A 21,728-nucleotide genomic window follows, 5' to 3' on the forward strand; every position below is an offset into this window, starting at 1 on the left:
AAAGTGTAAAAGGTTCAAAGGTCTGCAGGGGGCAAAATGGTAAACAGATGACGTTGATATACTATTGGATCTTCTATCGTATTGACCTTGTACATTATAGTTCTAATACATAAAACATCAAGAGTGTTAGTTTAGTTATAGAACTTTTGTTTCTCCTCTCCGCCTTAAGCTCTCTCTCTCTCTCTCTGTGCCTCTGACATTTACCTCCCCCCCCTAAACTCACTCAAAAATAAAAAATAAAACAATGGACGTACCACCAACACCCCAAGTTCGGGTTCCTGGAGATTCAGAAACCTCTCAACCCGCTCATCTGACCCCGACCCCTGCTGTTGCTACCAATGTCAATGCCAATGCGACGGTGACCCAGAATTCCGCCGAGGTGGAAATGGGAGGCATGCAAGACGCGTCAACCCAACCTGCAACTGACCAGGAAGATATACCACTCCCAGATGTGCAAGAAGAGCCAGTGCCTAGCCCCAAGAAGACCTTCAACTTCGTCGAGTGAGCATTCCTCTTGACCTCTGCAACTCACGTAATTACTCCTATCAATTGAATGACTTTACCTTTCATCACACCTATCATGTCTACCGAACTCACACCATCTTTTAGATCATTGATCTCCCCAATTGTTGAGATCGTTGTTGGAAAAGGGGACGACGAGACTGTCTTGAGGGCCCATCAAAATTTCCTCACGGATGCGCCCTTCCTCGCCGAATTCATAGGACAATTCGAAGAATCTGGACCTGTGAGCTTGACCTTCAATTGCTTGAGAACTACCAGTATTATTGATCGCGATCGATAGCGTCAAATCAATCTCCCTGAGGAGAACGTCGACGCGTTCGGATGCTTCCTCCAGTTTCAATACACGCGCGACTACGACCTTGCGAAATCCGAAGCCAGGGTCATATCCGAGGCAGACAAGACCGGGAAGGATATGCTTAGACATGCACGCATATACACATTGGCAGAGAAGCTCGGTCTGCCAAATTTGAAAAATCTCGCCCACGGCAAGATTCACAAGATAAAGGCTTCACCCGGAGCTGAATTGGCGTATGCTCGATACGTCTACACGCACACACCCGCGGAGGATGTGGCGATTCGGCGACCCGTGGCCTCGCTTTGGGCCAATCAGAGCCACATCCTGCGTCACGAGGTTGGGGACGCCTTCAAGAAGCTGTGTATTGAGGTGCCGCAATTCTCGTTTGATGTCATGACCATCATGCTTGACCGCAAGGAGAAGAGTAGTGCTGCGGACGAGATCAAGGGGAGTGCGCGCAAGCGCAGCCGAAGAGAGATCTAGGCGCCAGCTGTACATTTACATACCCAGATCAACAGATATCCATGTATTCCTGTGACTAATTGAATTGGACATTTTAAATACCCCGGCCGAATGACTTGATGATCGTAGAGTGTATGCTGTTTACATTGCCAGACTCTCAACCTCCATAATGGTTTTGGGGGCCGTGGTCAAGTTCTCGAAACCATCCTTGGTGATGTGGATGTTGTCCTCAATACGGACTCCTCCGACCTTCCAATAGCGCTTCAAGACCTCGGCATCGATGTACTTGCCGGTCTCGGGAGAATTCAGGACGGGGTCGATGATGAAGCGACAGAAATAGATCTGGTGAAAAGTTAGCAATGTCAAATCAACAGGTTGACCGGTGTACTTACACCGGGCTCGACGGTGATCACAGAGCCAGCGGGCAGATTAGCGCGGACGCGGAGATAGCGGAACATGGTGTCCTTATCTTCATAGTTGGGGTTACCACCGGTATCGTGGGTGTCCATTCCGAGGTAGTGGCCGAGGCCGTGGGGAAAGAAGGCGACGCTAATGCGCTTCTCGAACAATTCCTCCTCGGATCCACGTAGAATACCCAGCTCCAACAAGCCACGGATAGCAATGCGATGTGCCAAAGCGTGCACGTCATCCCAACACACGCCTTCCTTCAGCATAGCAATGCACTCCATTTGCATCTGGAGGACAATCTCGTAGATCTGGCGCGTCTCAGTCGCGAACTTTCCGTTCAGAGGAATGACGCGGGTGATATCGGCACAGTAAGTCTGGTATTCACCACCGGCATCGATGAGAACATTGTTCTTGCGCTGTTTAGTGTCAGGATCGATGAGGTCCACATCGTTCCGAACATAGTGAAGAGTAGCACCGCCCTCACCACCAGCGACGATGGGGTGGTAAGACTGCTCGCGACATCCATTGGCAATACAAGCACCGATGATAGCAGCCTCGATCTGGCGCTCATTAGTGGCAGTCTTGGCGGCCTCGATGGCAGCGACGTGAGCCTTAGTTGAGATCTCGTTTGCCTTTCTCAGGAGCGCAACTTCGTATGCATCCTTGATAACACGAGTATCCTCGATGGCAGTCTTCAGGGCAGAAACATTTGTTTCAGCAAACCCTTTGAAGCTGGTGCCCTCTGATACTTGTTCGGCAATTGAAAACGCGGCAGTTTTTCCATTGTGGGTCGAGGCGATCGACGCCAAAGTTGAATTGATATCGGTTGTGAACAGAACGCGGTCCACATCGTAGAGTTTGGAAGCCTCTTCCGGAGACAGAGGGAGACCAGACCAAATGACGGACTCCTCATCGATAGGAGGGACGAACAGAGTCAATTGATCTGCGACGGCATCGTATACCACGGCGGCATCGGGCAAAAGACACCCAGTGAGATAGAAGAAGGGACGACGTTGCCTTAGCTGTGTTAGTGTTGCTTCTAAGGTAGAAACATTAGGGTTAGCAAATACCTAAATGGCATAGTCTCATCGCTATCCTCGATCATTCGAGTTTTTTGAGCCTCAAGATAGATAGCTCCGGCGCCGCCATGCCGAGCCTTCAGGAGATCAGCAACACGACGGGCATGGGCCTTGGCTGGATATTTGCCAGTGAGAATATTATCCACAGAAGTCATCTTGGAGTAGTTGGATAGAGAAGAGAAAATTTGCGGGGAAAAAAAAGAAGAAGTAGTATTTACTGAGGGACCCTCGGTTGCATTGCGGGGCTCAAATATGCGGCTACAGCCGGTGTCAAAACAGAAAGAGAATCATTACACACATTATTCGTTCAGATCTCCGAAGCAGATACATCCTCAAACTCCATCTTCCATTGATCCACCTCGGCAAATTTCTTGAGTGCTGCGCGCAACTCATCACTCACACAACGAGTAGTCTCGGTCTCGACAGATTCAGTATCAGACACGTCGGACTCGGGTGGTGATGACAACGGAGATGAAGATGGTGAAGACAGGGCAATTTCATTTTCTTTGTCATTGGCACCTGCACTCGCGCGCGAACGTGAATAGGTCGCAGGTGTCTTGGTCTTGGTCTTGGTCTGTTTTTGTTTTGGATTGCGGGCATTGGCCAATGGCTTAGGTTTGTTTGTTCCCGCCCGCCGCGTAGATGGCTTCTTAGACTGTGATGGATAGTTCAATTCATCTTCGTCTCCAGACGCGGCGTCATGTTGATCATCGCTTTCATCCCTGAGATCATTGCCGGCCAGGCGTCTCCTCCGGCGACGTGGCAGAAGCTTGTCTTGCAATTTTGCTGTTGACAGATGGGCTGGGACCTTGGAATTGTTCCTTTGAACGGGGTGCGGCGTAGAGTTATCGGGTTGTGTCGAGCAGGCGGGACTGCTGGCCGGTGGTAGCATAGTTTGACTCATTGTCTCTGGGAATCGATGAGAACGTGGCGTAGCTTCGACATCTGCATCTTCAACCTCTTCTTCCTCAGGTTCATTCCCTTCAAATGTTTTCTCGGATTCTTGTTCTTCGATATCGCTTTCAGATTCATCGGCATCATTATTCGTCTCCTCCGGTTCAGCCATATCTTCGGGTTCCTGATCCTCAGGAGAGCCGTCGCGCTCAGCTGGTGTCGCATCTGGAGTGTGTTTCACCACCTGAACCGGTGTTGAAGTAGGGGTATCTTCCACCATCTCCACAGACGACTGTGGCACTTGAATCTCCTGAGTCACGCGCCTGCGTTTGCGCGACCCGCCAGATGGAAGTGGTGATCCAACCGGCGATCTCACCGGCGAAGGTGACCTCTCGCTTGGCTTGAGAAGAAGTGATTTTCCCCTGGAGAGGTTCAAGGGGGTCGATTCATCATTAGGACTGAGTCCACCCAGGAAATCGTCGTCGTCCAGTTCGGAGGAGCCATCGTCATCGGCTTGCATCATCTGCAGGATACTTTGCTGTCGCGGGCGCCGTCTGAAGTTGCTCAAAACCGAGTTATCAAAGCCAGGGGTTCCAGGGATTCGGGAATTATCGCCTTTGCGCCCAGCGAATGAAAGTGTAGAGGAATAACCGCGAGATCTGGTAGGGGGGCGACTGCCGGTTCCAGGTCGACTGCCGGTACCTGTTCGTTCTCCTGTTGGCGATGAATCGATTGCATTTTCGTAGCTCTTGGCTAAGGGTGTTTGTTCGCGTAGAGTTTGTCTTGTGTCCACGACTGAGCCACGCTCAGGCGATTTGGTGACAGGTTCATTTTGCGCAGAACCTGCATTTTTGGCAGTTTTGGCGGGTTTGCCAGCAGTACGGCTTCGTTTCGGGGCAGGGCGAGGCATATTGTAGTTCGTCGCTGTAGTGGGATCCTCCCGAGGTCGACTTCGATGTTTTGTGACAAAAAGATCGACGCGTTGTTTGGGACGCGGTGCACGTGGAGCACATGTGACATCAACTTTGTCCATCGACTTTCTGCTTCTGCTTCTGCTTCTTCTTCTTCATCTTTCTTTTCTTCTTTTTTATATACATCTAGATATTGGTTGTTTTTAAGTATTCTTTCCTTTCATCAATGAACTCAGATTTTGTTCGATCTTCTTGTCAGGCCAGTCAGACTTTGTCCCATTGCAATATGCTCAACCAGTCACGGAATTATCGCCGTACCCAAGTAAGGCTGAACTATTGTTAGTTCCAAGACACATGGCAAACCACATGAGAACTGGCCATGCATCTATTATATTAAAAGTCCGTGAAGGCCCGCCAAAATTCCCCGTTTTCCAGGCTTTTGAACCAAAAAGACAACCCCTGTTCTGCAATCAATTCTCTGATTTCTACTCTCCATACATATTTAGTATGGTTTGAGACAGTCATGCTGACACTCAGAGCATATATTGGACTATGGTAGATGGGCAGAATTCCAGTCTTAAACAATGTATGTATCAGAGAAAGATACGGGAGACTCCGTCGACTGCATACCCAGTGATACGTCCGTTGGCAAGAAAAAGCGTTCAATCTCAGAGACTGCCGAGTATCCCCGAAGACGGGCAACGATAGCTGTAAGCGCCTTTGGCACATCTGTTCAAGGCGTATTTGACTTTGTTTCAGTGCCAGATATGCCGGCTGCGCAAAACCCGATGCAACGGGACTCGGCCCAAGTGTCAACTGTGTTCCGACTTGAATGCAGAATGTGTTTACAGAGAGCCCGGAATTAAACTCGATGCTGGAGACAAGCTTATACTGGATCAACTGGCCAGAATTGAAAGTCTGCTACATTCGAACCTAACCAACCAATCACCCCATCTAGCTCTTTCTACTACTTCCCCAGCCACCAGCAATGAGACCAACGTTGGCAGCGATGATCAATTGACTAAAACGTCTTCCACTGGATTGCCAGTTCCTGGAAGATTGTCTGCTGTGGGGCTCGGTTCCTGGGTTAACCCACCTGCCAGTATAAGCATCTCCACGATGCCGAAGATGCATACTACTCCGGCTGTTCACCTTCTTCAATGGCCCCTGATACGCGACTTGGTCTCTGGGGCCTACGATCCCCAACATCTACTACAACTGGAAATGGCTCGTGAGTCGTTGCGGCTGACTCCGAATTCAGGCTTCGATTTGACAAATGCACCCACGTACGCTCAGGCCTTTTTCGCCTATGGCAATGTCTGGTATGCTTGCGTCAATCCGTACACTTGGAATCGATATTACCAATCAGCTCTCGCACAAGGATTTCAAGAAGGACCGATGAGCTGTCTTGTTCTCCTGGTACTGGCCCTTGGCAGCGCTAGTCATAGTGGCAGTATCTCCTTTGTACCAGCAGATCGCGAACCGCCAGGGCTCCCTTACTTTGCCGCTGCATGGAGCATTCTGCCGTCGGTAATGATGCGAAACACTGTGATTGCGACACAGTGCATGGTCCTGGCCTCTGCCTATTTATTTTATTTAGTGCGACCTTTGGAGGCCTGGACCCTGCTCTCAAACGTGAGCATGAAATTGCAGTTATTGTTCGGCAGTCCTAACCGAATCCCTGCCCAATGGAGAGAGCTAAGTGTGAGGGTTTATTGGAACGCTTTGTTATTTGAAAGTGATCTCTTAGCTGAGCTGGATCTCCCACACTCTGGTATTGTCAACTTCGAGGAACTCGTGGATCTCCCGGGAGGCTTTGAGGAAGAAGACGAGGATGATGGGGACGAGGAGGAGCGAGACAAAGACCAAGGTGGAACCAGCAAATATCAGAGTTCCTCACGCCTGGTAGACTCCCACCTGGCCGATCGACATGATGAGCTCTGGTACTTTCTGGCAGAGATCGCATTGCGCAGACTATTGAACCGCGTCAGCCACATCATTTATCAAAAGGACAGCACACACACCCTCGCGTCATTGGGCCCGATCGTCTCGGAGCTCGACTTCCAGCTGTCTCAATGGTATGACAGTCTACCTCAGCCTGTTCAGTTTCCCCTTACCCAAGCACCTCTTTCCAATCCGGTACAAACAGTATTAAGACTTCGCTACAATGCATGTCGCACAATTATCTATCGCCCATATATCCTGGCAGTCTTTGAGAATGAACAAGCAGGAGCGGACGCAGGGGTGAAAGAGTGCTGTCGGCGATGTTTGGATGCTACACTCCGCCAGCTGGAGCATATCACCAGCCACCGTGAAGGCCATCTTCCATACCTCTGGCAAGGTGCTCTCTCTATGGTTTCACAGACACTGCTAATCATGGGTGCCACCATGTCCCCTACCCTTTCCACCTTGCTCCCGCCTGCACAACGAATGGACGCGATAATTGCGGGTGTTGTAACGGAGGTCGAGAGATATGCGCACCTAGCACCCAGTCTGAAACTGTCTGCTGAGATCATCCGAGATGCGGAGCGGCGGCGACAGATTTGTCTTCGATCGTCCAGTATATGCCTCTGACGCCTCTTTTGCCTGAAGGAAATGTATGTTATTGCTCAATCAGTTCGTGCTTAATTCGTTACTTCGGTTTCATTGTACATAGAAAAGAACTTATGGTGTTTACAATACCACAATAATTGGATTGGATTGAACGTGCGCAATATGCTGTGTCGGGATTCGTCTTCACAGAGCAAAACCACCTAGAAAAGCACGGTTTAGTTATATGAGCCACAATCAAACAGTAAATACAATCCCATCTCATGACAATTATGTTCTTAACTCATCAAATATTTCACGGGGTAAAATCATGGTATCTCAAAAGACATGGGGAGATCAATATGGACATCAGAAATATCAAACGCAGCAAATCCCGGGCCTCCACAGGCTCTGGGGGGTTAATTATCGTATGGCTTCATAAACTCCCTAGGCCAACACCCACTCGCTACCCCGTTTGATGAACTTATCGAGCATCAAGCTCACATCAGCCAGTGCGAAGCGGCAAATGTAAAAGCCAAAGAACTCAGCCGCGTGTCGTGTGCTGAGCTCCAGACCAACATGGGTTTGAGACGAGTGTTTGAGCCCAGGGTCCTCAACTTGTTGAGCAATTTGTTCTGTCGATATGTTAGAAAGAATTCAGGTTTTGTAGCACAAGTCAGACTTACCTAGAACTTGAGCAGCATCGAAAAGTCGCGCCAATGCGCCCATGTAGTTTGCATTGGGCCCTGAGAACTCGAGCTGGGTAACATTGCGTTTGGCAGGCGGTCCATGTACAGAGGTCATCGGAACAGAGTTAAGAGTCAGATTGTCTTTATTACTTTCTCGGACACTTGTAACAGGGGTAGTTGTGCCGAGCCCAGAGGTTTTCGCACGAAGCCTTTTCCACGTCAAGTAGGATTTGTTCGGCGCAGTCTCGACGTGAACAGGCTCATCGGGCGTTGATGCAGGCTTAAATAACGGCATCGAGGCTTGCACGCCAACTTCATTGCCTAGTTTCTTGGACAGAACGCCCTGAACTTGGTCAAGAACACCTTCAAATGATTGCATCTCTTCCAGAACAGCGTCCGCGTCATATGCATCGACATGGGTCAACTTGAGTAGAGCAGCTGTAAGAAGATCGCAATTGGACACCTTGTCTTCGACGGCCTTCAGTTTGACGTTTTTCACGCGCCAGACATCTCGGGGAATAAAGAGTTTCTCTGACAGATAGCCTCCATGAGGATTGGCAATAGTTTGATACAGACACCTCATTAACCAGAAAGGACGGAGCAGGAATGACTCAGGGCATGGCTCCAGAGGCAGTGGCGCATTTGCTACCATCGAGTTTGGACGGCCAAGAGCAGTGGGGGAGTGGATATTGCTACCAAACAGATTCATTCCGCCGCTGGGCAGGCCGTTCTGAGCGAAGTTGAAGTAGGCGAGCGTTGGGGTGGGCATAATAGGAACGCTGCCAGGCAATGCACTCCGGGAGTCAGGGAATCCACCACTCCATAGAGCACTAGTTGGAGATCCCGGTTCGGTATCGGGAATTGGCATGGGAGCAGATGCATTTCGAGACCAGAAAGGCCTTGTGTTGGAGTGTAGTTTGTCCAATCCGTCTGGGGCTGAGGGGACTTTGCCTATGGGCCGTGCCGACAGCGGCAAGGGGGGAGGTCACTTTCATCGTCTTCATGAGTGCGGGACTGGGAGAGGCTGACATGCTCCATTAAAGAGCCGATGGATGGATTACGTTGTGTCGGGTGCAGATTAGAACGGGTGCTGGGGGCCAACGGGTCATCTTTCGGCGCTGGTGGTGGAGGTGGGCGGTTTGCCAGTGGAGCAGCGAAATTTTCCAACGCTGATGATGCATTGGAGTTAGCTCGGGAGGAGCGGGTATTAGTTTCGATCTTGAGCTCGCGAGTCTGGCCAGATAGTCTCCGGGCTCGGACTCCTGGCCCCGTGGAAGAGGCGAGAGAGCCGATTGATCCAGCGCGGTTTGATATCGAGGCCCGCTTAGAAGGAGCTGGGAAATCAGACGATACTGGCAGGGGTGGCAATGCCGAAGACGGCGGAGCAGAGGGCATGGTGTATGGTTCGGGTCTGAGATTGTCTAATGGTAAGACATCATCCTCTTCAAGGGTAGATAGTGCTGCCGCGCCTCCGATGCTTGCAGCATTGGACGTTCCGGAGCTTTCCCAGGTTCTTCCAGAGACATTGCTTGAATCTGATTCGCGAGGAAGAGCTGACTTGGACTGGAGGCCGAATTCAAAGTCATCCATTACATAACCCTTGGTCATTTCCTCCAATAGTCGTTCTTCTTCCTCTGCTTCATCGTCCAGATATGCCGAGGTACGGGCATTCGGATCATTACCCAAAGTTGTTTGCTCATGAACACGGCGCAGTTCGCGCTCACGGTCCATTGCTTCGGCCTCTAGTTCTGCCTCACGCACTCTTCGTTTCGCCAACTCGATGTTCCTGCGAGCATTTGAAACTACATCATCGCCACTTTCCTCTTCCTTGTACTCCAGCACTGGCTCCAGGCCTTCGTCATATGCAGCTTCAACGGCGGCATCGAGAGCTGCATCAAACTCAGCCTCGGTGTCATTGCTGAGAAGACGGCTTGTCCGGCGACGAAGGTACACTGATGATGCTTTGGAGTTCGCGGATGACGGCGAAGAAGCACCGGATTCATCAATGGTGTCCAACCAGGAAGTGGTCTCATTGCTTTCCTCTTGGTTGTTCACTGGCAAAGTGACAGAGCGAGGTTGGTCTTCTAGAGCAGATGGCTTTAGGGATTGGCGCCGTGGGGGGATGGATTCTAGAGAGAATCCCTTTGTATCTTCAAATGGAACTTGGTGGAACCCGAAGCTTGAATGAGCAGAACTCTGTTGGCTCTCATTATTAGGTTCATCATTGGCGAAATGAAGAAGCTCTCCGTATGACTCTTGACTGAGGGGTCGCTCCGGGAGAGCCTTGTCATCGCTCTCCGGGAGCGGAAAGTCCATACGGTGAAGCTCTGTGACCCGTATCATATACGTATCCCGAATTTCTTGAAGTTTATGTTTCTCTTCGTCTCCGCCATTGCTACGGAGCATAACAAGCTGCAACAAGTTGCAAGCATCAGTATAAGCCTCCATGGCACCCTCAAAATTGGCAGCGTTGTCCAGTAGAACTGCTGTGTTTGCCTTTTGAAGAGCCTTGGACAGCATGGCTTTCTGAGTTTGCCCATGTTGTCGGCTCTCTGGGTCCCCTTCTGCTTCGTTGAATGTAATGAATCCCCCACTATTTCGAGCCACAGAGTGATCCTGGGTGTCTTTCATAGTATGCGCAGGTTGAAAGAGGCTGCTCGACGCTGTGAATGAGAGGTCGAGGTTGTGCGATGTTGGGTCGTTGTTAAATACGGCAGAGTTCTCCAGTTCTGGAAGGTCGAGAATCGGAGGTCCATTCAACGGCGCACGTTGCGGACTGTGACGGTAGCCTGAAAATGACATCTTCGAGCTTCCCCGGCGGTGATGCCCGTTATACTCTGATGGGCTTTTGCTGGAGGCTGTGGATTGGGACCAACGGTTCAAGCTCCCCAGTCCTTCTTTGATGGGACTGGTAGGCCCAAACCCCTCCGGCAAGTTCGCCACATTTTCTGTAAGCACCCCCAAGCTAGGGGATGTGACTGCCCCAGAAGGCTTTACCATTCGAGTTCGAGACCCAGGCCGCGACGAGCGGGAGGAAGGTCTGTTCGGGGGCGGTGCAGGTGGTTCGGATGAGTAGGGTCCCGAGGGACGTCGCATATAGGACGAATTGGGATCGTCGTCCATTGTGGTATGGTGAACTATGTTCGCGAATTGAATAGTGACAAGTTGAAATTAGTGCTCGGAGAGATGGGTCAAAGTTGAGGGTCGAAAGTCCGCATATATCGATAATGGACCTGACTATATCGTATCGACTTATGCGCCCAACTATCACAATGGGAGGTCTAAATGGGTATCGGTCACCGCGTGGTGTGTGTATATTCGCTCATTCTTCGAAAGCCTAGAGCAGAGTGATCGTATGTCTCGTTGAATATGTTCGGATTAAAAAGCCATATACATTTCAGCACATCGTTTCGTAATCGGGTGTCTGGGATCTATCGCAAGACAGTCGTCGCTTGACCGAGAGACATTGTTTGAACCAATTGACCTAACAGAGATTAGAAACGATGCACATTTTACGAAGATGTCAATTCCAAACTCACAAATCAATGGAAGTTTTCACCAACGACTGTAAACTGCGCCTCAAGACTCGGGAGGGAAATTAGTAAACCTCTCCCTCTCTTCTTTTTCAATAGAACGTGTTCGTCAGGGGCCCTCTCAGGGGTGGTCCGTGGTGCCGGGCGGTGGGCGAATGGGAAAAAAAAAATAATAACAATGCGGGGAGAAAATACTATCACTTCCTAATAATGAAGAAAAAGCAGATGAAGAAATGAAGAAAGACAATAATAAATATACAAGGGTCTTAGTTTTGAAGGGAGAAAAGAGAGAGAAAAAGAAGAGAGAGAGAGGAAAAAAGGGGGTGGTTAATTCTCCCTAGCGGAGAAGTTGTGTATACATCGCACAGGGATGGAAGTTAACTGTTGAATTACATAGTGATCTAGTTATAAGAAATTTAATTAAAATGAGGTCATGGTATATTCTACATATCTAGTTACAGATGTAGGAAGTAAGTATAGTTCAATATATTACATGACTAGTAAAGGTGCATAGTTATACTACATTATTTTGTGACAAACGCCGTTAGTAGGAAGTATAGTGAGTTATAGCCTGAGTCATGTAATTTACATGTAGCCCTGGATCAGTGTGACGCTTAGTGACGGCAAAAAAAAAAAAAAAAAAACCTCCCCCGGGAATACAACCTCACATGAATTCCCTATCCTTTGCCCGGGGTTTCAACTTCTCCACTTTACGTTCGGCTTCAATCACTGTGAGATTTAACCCAACTCGTACAATGGCTACTATTAATCCTCCGCGGGACCCGAACACCGTGAGCAACTACAATAACTGGCGTTCAACCCATGTCACTGCCAATTTCGATATTCTCTTCGATCAGAAGAAGTTGATAGGAAATGTGGTTCATCAGTTCAAGTCTATCACCGATGCTGAGTCTCGGGAGATTATTCTGGACACCAGCCACCTTCAGATTCACTCCGTAAAGGTGGATGGCCAGCCATCTAAGTGGGAGTTTCTTCCCCCACTGGAACCATTTGGTGTGCCATTGAAGATTAGCCTCGATCAAGGTGTTCAATTGAATGGAACTATTGAGGTTGACGTATGTTTATGGTTGGTCTTTCTGATATCATAGCTCTCTATCTCACCCAATTATAGATTGCGGTCGAAACTACCGAAAAATGCACGGCGTTGCAGTGGCTGACGCCCGCCCAAACCTCAAACAAGAAACACCCTTACATGTGTAGGTAATATGATGTGACGTCCTTTGGGAGGAGCGTCTATCGGTAATCGAAGATATCTAACACCACTATCAGTCTCACAATGTCAGGCAATTCACGCCAGATCTATCTTCCCTTGCCAGGATACTCCGGATGTTAAAAGCACCTATGACTTCAACATCACATCCCCACTCCCTGTCATGACCAGCGGTCTGCCAATCCGCAATGCCGCAAAGGAGTCCAAGGGAGAGCATCAGTTGTACCGATTCAACCAGTCGGTGCCAATTCCTAGCTACCTCTTTGCCATTGCCAGCGGGTAAGGTTTTCCTACGATTTTCAACCATTATAGTGGCTGATATCCAATCCTAGTGATGTTGCCGAGGCCCCCATTGGGCCTCGCAGTGTTGTTGCAACCAGCCCCGACAAGCTGGATGAGTGTAAATGGGAGCTTGAGGCTGATACCGAGACTTTCATCACTACCATCGAGGTATGCAATCTCTGATTCATCTTCTTTGCACAGCAATCGCTGACCTGTGCAGAAAATTGTCTACCCTTATGCTTGGGGAGAGTATAATGTTTTGATCTTGCCCCCCAGTTTCCCTTACGGTGGCATGGAGAACCCTATCTTCACCTTCGCAACCCCGAGTATCATCTCGAAGGTATGTATTATATACCATGTCACTCACCGGCATCCAACTGATAAAATCTCCAGGATCGCGAAAACATCGATGTTATTGCGCACGAGTTGGCTCACAGCTGGAGTGGTAACTTGGTCACCAACTGCTCGTGGGAGCATTTCTGGTTGAATGAAGGCTGGACCGTTTACCTCGAGAGGAGAATTCTGGCTGCTATTCACGGCGAAGCCTACCGCCACTTCTCGGCCATTATTGGATGGAAGTCTCTGACTGATGCCGTTGATCACTTTGGAAATGACCATGAGTTCACCAAGCTCATTGTTGATCTTAAGGGCAAGGATCCCGACGATGCTTTCTCGAGCATTCCTTATGAGAAGGGCTTTAACTTCCTCTTCCACCTCGAAAACCTTGTTGGGAAGTCCAAGTTTGACAAGTTCATCCCTCATGTACGGTGTTACCCCCTCCTCATCGGCCGCTTGTATTAACATTCTAGGCAGTATTTTACCACATTCAAATGCAAATCGCTCGACTCCTACGAGTTCAAGGCATTGATTTTGGACTTCTTCAAGTCTGACACCGAGGCCTCCAAGCTCTTGGACGAGCTGGATTGGGACAAGTGGTTCTATGCACCAGGTCTACCTCCCAAGCCCACCTTTGACACATCGCTTGTGGACATTGTCTATGAACTTGCCAAGAAATGGCAGACTCTTCCTGGCTCTTCTTTCAAGCCTGATATCAACGACATCAAGGACTTGACAGCGAACCAATTGGTCGTTTTCCTGGAGCAGATGCTCCTGCTGGAGAAGCCGCTCAGCCCAGAGGTCTCGAAGCTGATGGGTGATGTTTACAAACTCGCCAAGAGTGAGAACATCGAGGTTTCAAACCTCTATCTCCAGGTTGGAATGAAGGCCGGAGATGATAGTGTCATCGAGCCCACGACTGAGTTGCTGGGCCGTATTGGACGCATGAAGTTTGTGCGACCTTTGTAAGATGCCCCTGTTCTAACTGCATATTCCTTATCTTTACGCGACACTGACTCTTTTTGACCAGGTTCCGCAATCTCCAAAAGGTGAACCGCCCTGTTGCCCTCGAGACATTTGAGAAGTACAAGGAGTTCTACCACCCCATCTGCCGCGGTATGGTGGAGAAGGATCTTTTCGGCAAGAAGGACATCTAGGTACTTCTTATGGTACCCCATATAACAGGACCAATAGATTTTTGAATGTCAACTGAGCCTTTAGTTGTGATCTTGAATAGAATTTTTCAATATGCGAAAAGAGTAGGGCAATTAAGTACTGTACAAATCTTTATAACCAATGGTATACATAGCATAAAGGACGCCTCCAAAACACCGTTCGCCTAGGCGATGCATCCCTAGTTGCTTGCCTCGACAAGCTTCTTGTCCGACTCGGAGTGTTCGAAGATACCGGCGTTCTTGTCCCCGCTAGCAAGTGCGAACACGAGATCAACCTCTTCCATCTGTGATAGCTCCGCCAAGGATCGACGCATGTAGACAACCACTTGCGCAACCTTGGCCCAATCAATTTCCTCTCCGTCCGGTCCGGTCTGGCCTCCCTTCCAGAGGTTTCTCCAGACAGCGGCGCCCAACACCGCATCGCCCTTGGCCAAACCCTCGTCATAAGCGGCGATGATTCCACGCCATTGAATAAATAGATCTTTCAAATATTTGTTGCGAATGGTACGACTTCCCAGATCGTGATACACATCCATGCGGTGCTCCGCTTCGTGCGAAAAGTGATCAATCAGATGGCGGGAGTAGGTAGTCACGCTTTCGCGGGTTGGAAGGGCACGAAGACGGACGGTCAACAGGTACATGTGAAGGAAAGTAACTTGGGACCAAGTAGAGAAGGTTGGCTTGAGGCCGAGCTCTATGCCAAAGTCGGGCGTTAGCACGTTATCTCCAATCCAGAGACCAACCCCAGCGAATGACCGCAATAATTGACACACCTTTATACCACCAGCTCTCTCCTACACCAAGATCCTCACCAGCTTCCGTCTTGGGAACCTCCGCTCCCTTTTGCGATGCCTGGGGGATTTTGTAATCCGCTTTGCTTGAACAAGCCTCGAAGAGCTTCTGTGTCATACCATATGCAACATAGTTCTCGGCGGCGTTTCCGGGCCGCCGGAAGTTCTTGGCCAGGTCAGACACCTTGCCTTGGGCATATGATCTGGCGAAGATCGAATTCATTGGGGATTCCCGCGTGGACACGGAGGCGGATGCCAGCGGTGTCGGGATGCGAGTGGCGCTTCTGGAAAGACATATGTTTTGGGACCCGCGGATATCGCGCGGCCACAGTGTTGATAGTCTCTTGGATGACATTGTTGAAGACGTGGTATTCGTGAATTGGTCTATCGTGATTGGTGTTCTGGATCTTTTTTCGATAAACTTTTGTTTGCACTGTTTGTTTAGATAGTTCTCGGATGTATGAGCTTGGAGTTACCTACATATATTTTTTTGGCACAACTAGCTTTGGCTTTTTACATATTGTTTATGACTCAAAGTCTTAATTCTATCAAACACACTTTCATATCCAAAATTTGGATTGTTTTGGAATTGAGCATTCATTAAGGATCATGGTGGTTTTGCGTTCCAACTTTCAAGACTATGATTGAACCCAAGGCATATCATGTCCAACGTTCAACATGATCGTTACTGTAAGGGGTTTCGTTTTCTGCATATCTTGAGAAGGTGGCTCGACCGGTGAATCAACTTGCGGTCACAAACCTTTGATACAAGCTCAAGGTTCGGCCATCATGTAGAGATAACCAGAAAATCAATCGTACACATCTCAATCTAGGACCAGACGTTCAGTGCGCTGTTCTACAACAGGGAGGATCTCGGAAAGTCGATTTGCATCTCTCATAAAAGCTGGGATATCGTCCCTGGTTGCCGCTAGCTTCTGTGGATAATGTCAGACACATACATCCATATGTTTCAACCAGCAAACGTACCTCTCGAATTTTCTCATATGTACATTCTTTAGAAAGGTATTCTCGAATGACCTCTTTCGCTTCAAAGTCCACATAGACTCGAGTGTCTCGAAGTCGGATCAAAACATGATCAAGCCGCATGAAAAACCTTGTCAATAGGAGGAGTCTCCCTGGCATCACTCGGATCTTGCAAGACAGCATTGTAATTCCATTGTCCGCCAGTTCATCTTCGTAGAGCACAACCTCGTCGAAAAAAAGAATGGGATCAGGACGCTTCAATAGTTCAACCGGAATAGGCTTTGTTGTTGGCTCGAATGGGCGCGCATTTGGATGGAGGGTGCCTTTATAGTCTGTGCTGTAAGACCAGTCGAACGGCTTGACGACTTCTTTAATTCCTTCATGTGTTTTCTCTCTACATTTTAGTTAGCCTGAGATACCAGGGATACCACGTTTCCCTCAGCAAAAGGATGCTTTTAGTACCTGCTCTTCTGCCATTCCCCGGAGTATGCGACTTGTAGCATAGATTGACCAGTCTTGTCTACCTGGTCCAAGGCGTCAAACGCGTTGAAATTGATACCCCAATCACCTTTCTCGTGCTCAATTGCAACATAGTTATCGCCGAAGATCATTTCAGGAGGAGCAATGCCGAGCTTCTGGGTCATTTCTTCGATCGGGTCGGCTTTGAGAATGGGCAGTTTCTGGGTTGAGATCCGGAACCCATTGATTGTAAGGGAGTTGGGCTTTTTTGCCTCTGGTGAGACAGTAGCACATGTTGTAGCCATGTCCGAATCTTGAGAAGGAAGAATGAGATTATAAGTGCTCAAGTAAAGCAATAAAGTATCTATAAATGTTCGCGATCGGAGCTGATAGCGATAACCCCGCGACCGGAGAAATGGCGGTCCGAAGATTATTGGGCAGAAAACAAATGGCTGTGTTTGCGTGGACTGTCACAATTTGCCTGATTTAAGGCGCGCTATTCGAATACAACCAGGTTATATTTTATACTTATATCTTACCTACCTAGCTACTATTATCTTAGTTGAATTACGCTGGGACAGATAATTACATACATGTATATATGTATTCATGTATGTATGTAGAGTACGGAGTATTCAAGTGTTCCTTGTAAAAGCGGAAACTTAGGCGGTATAGTGCTAAGTCATCACACCGTTGCTGGGGTGACAAGATGAGGATCGCCCAAACACCCGTGTGTTCTCCCTCCATCTTTGTGATCTTCTACAACCATTGAACTACTAACCCACAGCAGCAGGAAGCGATTATGATTACATTGTGCTAAGTACGACTAAATTTTGTTTGTCCTCTCTTCTTCTTCTTCTCCTCCTTCTTCGCTTCTTTTCATTTTTCATTTCCCCGAGTTTCCTTCATCACATAATTTCGGCATGGCGACGACCAAGACTCTTGAGGCTCGCTTTGAACACCTATCTGTTAAAGATGAGAAGGAGAATGGAAACAATGAGCGCACCTATGGCAAGCAAAAGGTATTTGATCCCATGCAATGAGGATGGTGAGTCAGCTTGCTAACATTACTTGAAGCCTTCCGTCGCCTCAGCGCAGTCAAATAGCAATTCCAACCGGGCCCAACTGCTGAAGCTGGCGCTTCAAAATACCAATGAGAACAAGGCCAATGCCATGAATGTTCCTGCCTCTCCAGGCAGGGGCTCCCACGGCGCATTGGTGACTCGAACCACAGATGAAAATGGCGACCAGCGCACGTCGTCTACACTAGGTGATCAGTCAAGTATCCCCAAGGAATTGCATTTGGGCATGTTCGAAATTGGCAAGCCCCTGGGAAAGGGCAAGTTTGGTCGTGTGTATCTTGCGAAAGAACGGTCCTCTGGCTTCGTCTGCGCGTTGAAAGTGCTGCACAAGTCTGAGTTGCAACAGGGTGGTGTCCAAAAGCAAGTCAGACGCGAGATTGAGATCCAAAGTAATCTTCGACACCCCAACGTCCTGAGGCTCTTCGGTCACTTCCACGATAGCAAGCGAATCTTCTTGATTCTCGAGTTTGCTGGCCGTGGTGAGCTATATAAGCACCTTCGGAAGGAGCACCGCTTTCCGGAATGGAAAGCCGCACAGTATATTGCGCAAATGGCTGCAGCATTGAAATATCTGCACAAGAAGCACGTCATGCACCGTGATATCAAACCCGAGAACATTCTTGTTGGTATCCATGGAGAGATCAAGATCAGTGATTTTGGCTGGAGTGTTCACGCCCCCAACAACCGACGCCAGACGATGTGTGGAACTCTCGACTACCTGCCCCCAGAGATGGTCAATCCCGGCAACCAGGACAAATTCTACACCGAAAAGGTCGACTTGTGGAGTCTGGGAGTCTTGACGTACGAGTTCCTGGTCGGTGAAGCGCCATTCGAGGATGAACCCATCATGACCCACCGCCGGATTGCCAAGGCAGATATGTCTGTGCCGTCCTTTGTGAGCCCCGAGGCAAAAGATCTCATCAAAAGGGTATGTTATAATTGCCCAACATGAAATTGATCTGGTTGCTAATACGTTTGACAGCTTCTTGTTCTTGATCCCGCAAAGCGTATCCCGCTTGATGAAATCCAGCGTCATCCTTGGATTGTGAAGCATTGTGTGAAGGACGACAGAACTGTGAAACGGAGTTCAGGTTCCTCCAAGGATGGCAAAGCATGAATCATGGCTGGCCCTTGCGTGATGACGTCCTTAGGATTTGTTGTGCTGTCATTTTTTTCCTCGCATTTCCTCATGTGGAGTTTATGGTGTTCTAGGTCTTGGGTTCATTTCATTCGGCATTTTCAGGGCGTGTTGGCTTTGTTTTGGAGGCAAGCTGGGAGAGGTACTCGCAATATGGCGCGCCATATCTGGTACTTAATTTTATTTCTCCACCAACGCCGTCAATGAAATATGGTACATGCAAATAAGAACTCATTATAATACAAAAGGGTGGAGAATAGTACAACGCTGAAGTGGTTGTGGTATCATCGGTAGATCTCATCAAATGGACGGGTGTCCCTAAAACAGCTATCCCAAACTTCGTCGACGACCCTGGTGGCATGGGCTTCGTCTTTGCAAGTCGGGCGTGCCCTCACAGACAGAATAGCTCTCCGTCGGACACACTCTTGGTGCTGCTGTGTAAGCTTCCATTGCCCTCTGCGGAAGAACTCACGCGCCCACCTGCACTCGCCGCTGAGTGAACTGGCCCGAATCTAAATATGGTCAGCGAGTTGCCCCATCAAGACCAGGAAGAGATAACATGACATACCTCGCTACAAGCCGCATGCCGCAGGTTATCAGACCAATTGACCTTGAACCTCAGGTGGTCAAATGCATGAACCATCTCGTGGGCCATTGTGTCTTCAAGGTGTCCTTGGTCCTTCATCTCGTTTGCGCAAATCAGAATGCCATATTCCGGGTCAAAGCCACCACCTTTTCTGTCCGTGCAGCGACGACAATAAATGTTGTGGTTATGGAGATCGCCTCCTAATTGTTTAATGCTCTCGCTGAGGAATCGGATTGTAGGGCCTTTAAAGATTGGTCATTAATTTCCACCCCCAATGTCTTCAAGACTCATCACTCACTATATTGAAGAAGATAATCACGCTGATCCTCGCAGCGCTTGCAATCTGCGGCTTCATTGCGATCATCCCGCGCAACACGAAACTGTTCTATTCCTTCATTGGACATCTTGCCCGTGAGAATGGAATAGATGTTTCGGAATTGCGTCCAGGTGTCATCGCCAGGAATGAAACCTGTGGTATCAGGCTTGCCATTTGAGGGTGCAGCCGCACCTGGCGATTGAGAGTCTGTCATCGTTGATGGTCTTTCGAGTGATGCATTGCGCGCGAGATAAAGCGAGATCCTCCGCAAATGGCGGTAGTGACTGGCAGAAATCGCGCCAGGAATCGGACGCAAAGTGACTCCTCCGCCGATCATTGCGGGCACCTAAAAGAAAGTCCCTTTGGGTTCTTCATTTGGATTTATCTTTACCTTTATCGCGAGAGCTACTGGTGATAACTTGGGTACATTAGACTCCACATTCACTATGACGGCCCCCTCCAGTCTCACAATTGTTATCAAATTAGGTGCGGGGATCTATATCAGTGACGAATCACTCTGAATACTGATGTTTCATAGGCACGAGCTCAATTGTTGACGAGAAAACTCATGAGCCTATCTTGTCAATCTTGACATTGATTGTGGAAACAGTCGCCAAGCTTCATAGAGATGGCCATCGAGTGGTGCTTGTATCTTCCGGAGCTGTGGGAGTCGGTTTGCGCAGAATGGACGTGGACGAAAGACCAACATATCTGCCCCGGATACAGGTATGTTTCAAACCATACGTGTAAACCAGGGCGCCAAAGGCCATCTGGAATTAGGCAGTACTAATTGAGATTTAGGCTCTCGCTGCAGTCGGTCAGTGTCGACTGATGAGTCTTTGGGACAATCTATTCTCGCATCTCCGTATCCCTGTGGCTCAAATCCTCTTGACAAGGAATGATATCGCCGATGTAAGGGCTCACTAGGGATCGATATATTTCAGAACATACATGCTGATACTCAATCCAGAGAACCCAATATGTCAATGCCCAAAATACATTTGGGCAATTGTTTGATATGGGCGTGATTCCGATTGTCAACGAAAATGACACCCTAGCCGTTTCTGTAAGAAACCAGCCATTGTTAAATTGCAAAGCAACCGTCTAACATGATATTCGTTTACAGGAAATTAAATTTGGCGACAATGATACCCTTTCTGCGATTACAGCGGCTATGGTCAAGGCCGACTATCTTTTCCTGATGACCGATGTCGACTGTCTCTACACAGCGAATCCACGAACCAATCCAGACGCAAAACCCATTGAGGTGGTGACCGATATTTCCTCCCTTGAGGCTGATGTCTCATCAGCTGGGTCTTCTCTCGGAACTGGAGGCATGAGCACCAAGATTATAGCTGCAAAGCTCGGAACCAGTGCTGGCGTAACAACTGTTATTACCAAAAGCTCAAAACCAGGGAATGTCCACGAGATTGTGAAATACCTGCAACACCTCGAGGCTAAGTCCAACGGTTCTGCAATTACCCAAAGTGAGGCACCATGTGCTCCTCTTCACACCCGTTTCATCCGCTCAGATACCCCCATCCAATCACGGACTTTCTGGCTGCTCCATGGTCTTTACCCCCACGGTACTTTATACATCGACCATGGAGCTTACAACGCTCTCTTGAATAATGCCAATCTCCTCCCGGCCGGAGTTGTCGGGGTCGAAGGCCACTTCGGACAACAAGAAGCTGTGCGACTAGTTGTTGTTGAACGACCATCTCCAGATGCCTTGAATGGCGATTTCCCACACCACAGAGATGAACCCAAGGAGGTCGGTAGGGCTCTGGTAAACTATGGAAGCATAGAGATTACGCACATCAAAGGTCACCGCAGTACACAGATCGAAGCGCTGCTTGGTTATGCCGATAGCGACTATGTGGCCATGCGAGAAAATATTTCTTTCCTTCCTGAAGAGACCAGCCATACCACAACTCCATCATTAACTCCGGCCCTGGAAGAGTGGAAGTCGCCTCGATTGGTATAGCATCAGATCATTATACGCACATTACGAACAAAATAGATA

General features: G+C 48.8%; 12 protein-coding genes across 12 annotated transcripts; 5 read left to right on the plus strand and 7 right to left on the minus strand.

The window, feature by feature from the left end:
- Positions 1-244: 244 nt before the first annotated feature.
- On the plus strand, positions 245-1,300 carry N7529_011311 (uncharacterized protein; the record flags this gene model as incomplete). Its single annotated transcript, XM_057246837.1, has 3 exons — positions 245-501; positions 610-745; positions 803-1,300. 3 exons carry the CDS (start codon positions 245-247, stop codon positions 1,298-1,300), a joined length of 891 nt encoding a protein of 296 aa, XP_057092186.1.
- A 120-nt stretch (positions 1,301-1,420) lies between these two features.
- N7529_011312 (aminopeptidase P family protein) lies at positions 1,421-2,921 on the minus strand (the record flags this gene model as incomplete). Its single annotated transcript, XM_057246838.1, has 3 exons — positions 1,421-1,621; positions 1,672-2,704; positions 2,758-2,921. 3 exons carry the CDS (start codon positions 2,919-2,921, stop codon positions 1,421-1,423), a joined length of 1,398 nt encoding a protein of 465 aa, XP_057092187.1.
- A 152-nt stretch (positions 2,922-3,073) lies between these two features.
- On the minus strand, positions 3,074-4,570 carry N7529_011313 (uncharacterized protein; the record flags this gene model as incomplete). Its single annotated transcript, XM_057246839.1, has 1 exon — positions 3,074-4,570. One exon carries the CDS (start codon positions 4,568-4,570, stop codon positions 3,074-3,076), a length of 1,497 nt encoding a protein of 498 aa, XP_057092188.1.
- A 585-nt stretch (positions 4,571-5,155) lies between these two features.
- Positions 5,156-7,145, plus strand: N7529_011314 (fungal specific transcription factor domain-containing protein; the record flags this gene model as incomplete). The annotated part of the gene is given in 2 exon segments (XM_057246840.1): positions 5,156-5,412; positions 5,423-7,145. 2 exon segments carry the CDS (start codon positions 5,156-5,158, stop codon positions 7,143-7,145), a joined length of 1,980 nt encoding a protein of 659 aa, XP_057092189.1.
- A 402-nt stretch (positions 7,146-7,547) lies between these two features.
- N7529_011315 (uncharacterized protein) lies at positions 7,548-8,657 on the minus strand (the record flags this gene model as incomplete). The annotated part of the gene is made up of 2 exons (XM_057246841.1): positions 7,548-7,735; positions 7,787-8,657. The coding sequence occupies 2 exons, from the start codon at positions 8,655-8,657 to the stop codon at positions 7,548-7,550; spliced, it is 1,059 nt and encodes a 352-aa protein (XP_057092190.1).
- An 83-nt stretch (positions 8,658-8,740) lies between these two features.
- Positions 8,741-10,912, minus strand: N7529_011316 (uncharacterized protein; the record flags this gene model as incomplete). Its single annotated transcript, XM_057246842.1, has 1 exon — positions 8,741-10,912. The coding sequence occupies one exon, from the start codon at positions 10,910-10,912 to the stop codon at positions 8,741-8,743; it is 2,172 nt and encodes a 723-aa protein (XP_057092191.1).
- Positions 10,913-12,077: 1,165 nt separating this feature from the next.
- On the plus strand, positions 12,078-14,328 carry N7529_011317 (bifunctional aminopeptidase/epoxide hydrolase; the record flags this gene model as incomplete). The annotated part of the gene is made up of 8 exons (XM_057246843.1): positions 12,078-12,398; positions 12,455-12,539; positions 12,613-12,832; positions 12,886-13,003; positions 13,056-13,175; positions 13,229-13,597; positions 13,649-14,136; positions 14,202-14,328. The coding sequence occupies 8 exons, from the start codon at positions 12,078-12,080 to the stop codon at positions 14,326-14,328; spliced, it is 1,848 nt and encodes a 615-aa protein (XP_057092192.1).
- Positions 14,329-14,525: 197 nt separating this feature from the next.
- N7529_011318 (uncharacterized protein) lies at positions 14,526-15,492 on the minus strand (the record flags this gene model as incomplete). The annotated part of the gene is made up of 2 exons (XM_057246844.1): positions 14,526-15,040; positions 15,120-15,492. 2 exons carry the CDS (start codon positions 15,490-15,492, stop codon positions 14,526-14,528), a joined length of 888 nt encoding a protein of 295 aa, XP_057092193.1.
- A 469-nt stretch (positions 15,493-15,961) lies between these two features.
- Positions 15,962-16,885, minus strand: N7529_011319 (TIP41 family protein; the record flags this gene model as incomplete). Its single annotated transcript, XM_057246845.1, has 3 exons — positions 15,962-16,072; positions 16,125-16,515; positions 16,584-16,885. 3 exons carry the CDS (start codon positions 16,883-16,885, stop codon positions 15,962-15,964), a joined length of 804 nt encoding a protein of 267 aa, XP_057092194.1.
- Positions 16,886-17,503: 618 nt separating this feature from the next.
- Positions 17,504-18,779, plus strand: N7529_011320 (aurora family serine/threonine-protein kinase; the record flags this gene model as incomplete). The annotated part of the gene is made up of 3 exons (XM_057246846.1): positions 17,504-17,602; positions 17,658-18,590; positions 18,645-18,779. 3 exons carry the CDS (start codon positions 17,504-17,506, stop codon positions 18,777-18,779), a joined length of 1,167 nt encoding a protein of 388 aa, XP_057092195.1.
- A 305-nt stretch (positions 18,780-19,084) lies between these two features.
- On the minus strand, positions 19,085-19,916 carry N7529_011321 (mitochondrial inner membrane protease ATP23; the record flags this gene model as incomplete). The annotated part of the gene is made up of 3 exons (XM_057246847.1): positions 19,085-19,312; positions 19,369-19,628; positions 19,685-19,916. The coding sequence occupies 3 exons, from the start codon at positions 19,914-19,916 to the stop codon at positions 19,085-19,087; spliced, it is 720 nt and encodes a 239-aa protein (XP_057092196.1).
- Positions 19,917-20,148: 232 nt separating this feature from the next.
- Positions 20,149-21,689, plus strand: N7529_011322 (glutamate 5-kinase; the record flags this gene model as incomplete). The annotated part of the gene is made up of 5 exons (XM_057246848.1): positions 20,149-20,188; positions 20,241-20,428; positions 20,504-20,614; positions 20,673-20,768; positions 20,829-21,689. 5 exons carry the CDS (start codon positions 20,149-20,151, stop codon positions 21,687-21,689), a joined length of 1,296 nt encoding a protein of 431 aa, XP_057092197.1.
- Between the last annotated feature and the right edge of the window lie 39 nt (positions 21,690-21,728).

This window comes from Penicillium soppii (genome assembly GCF_028829465.1).
Source record: "Penicillium soppii strain IBT 18220 chromosome Unknown utg000010l, whole genome shotgun sequence".
NCBI classification, from domain to species: domain Eukaryota; kingdom Fungi; phylum Ascomycota; class Eurotiomycetes; order Eurotiales; family Aspergillaceae; genus Penicillium; species Penicillium soppii.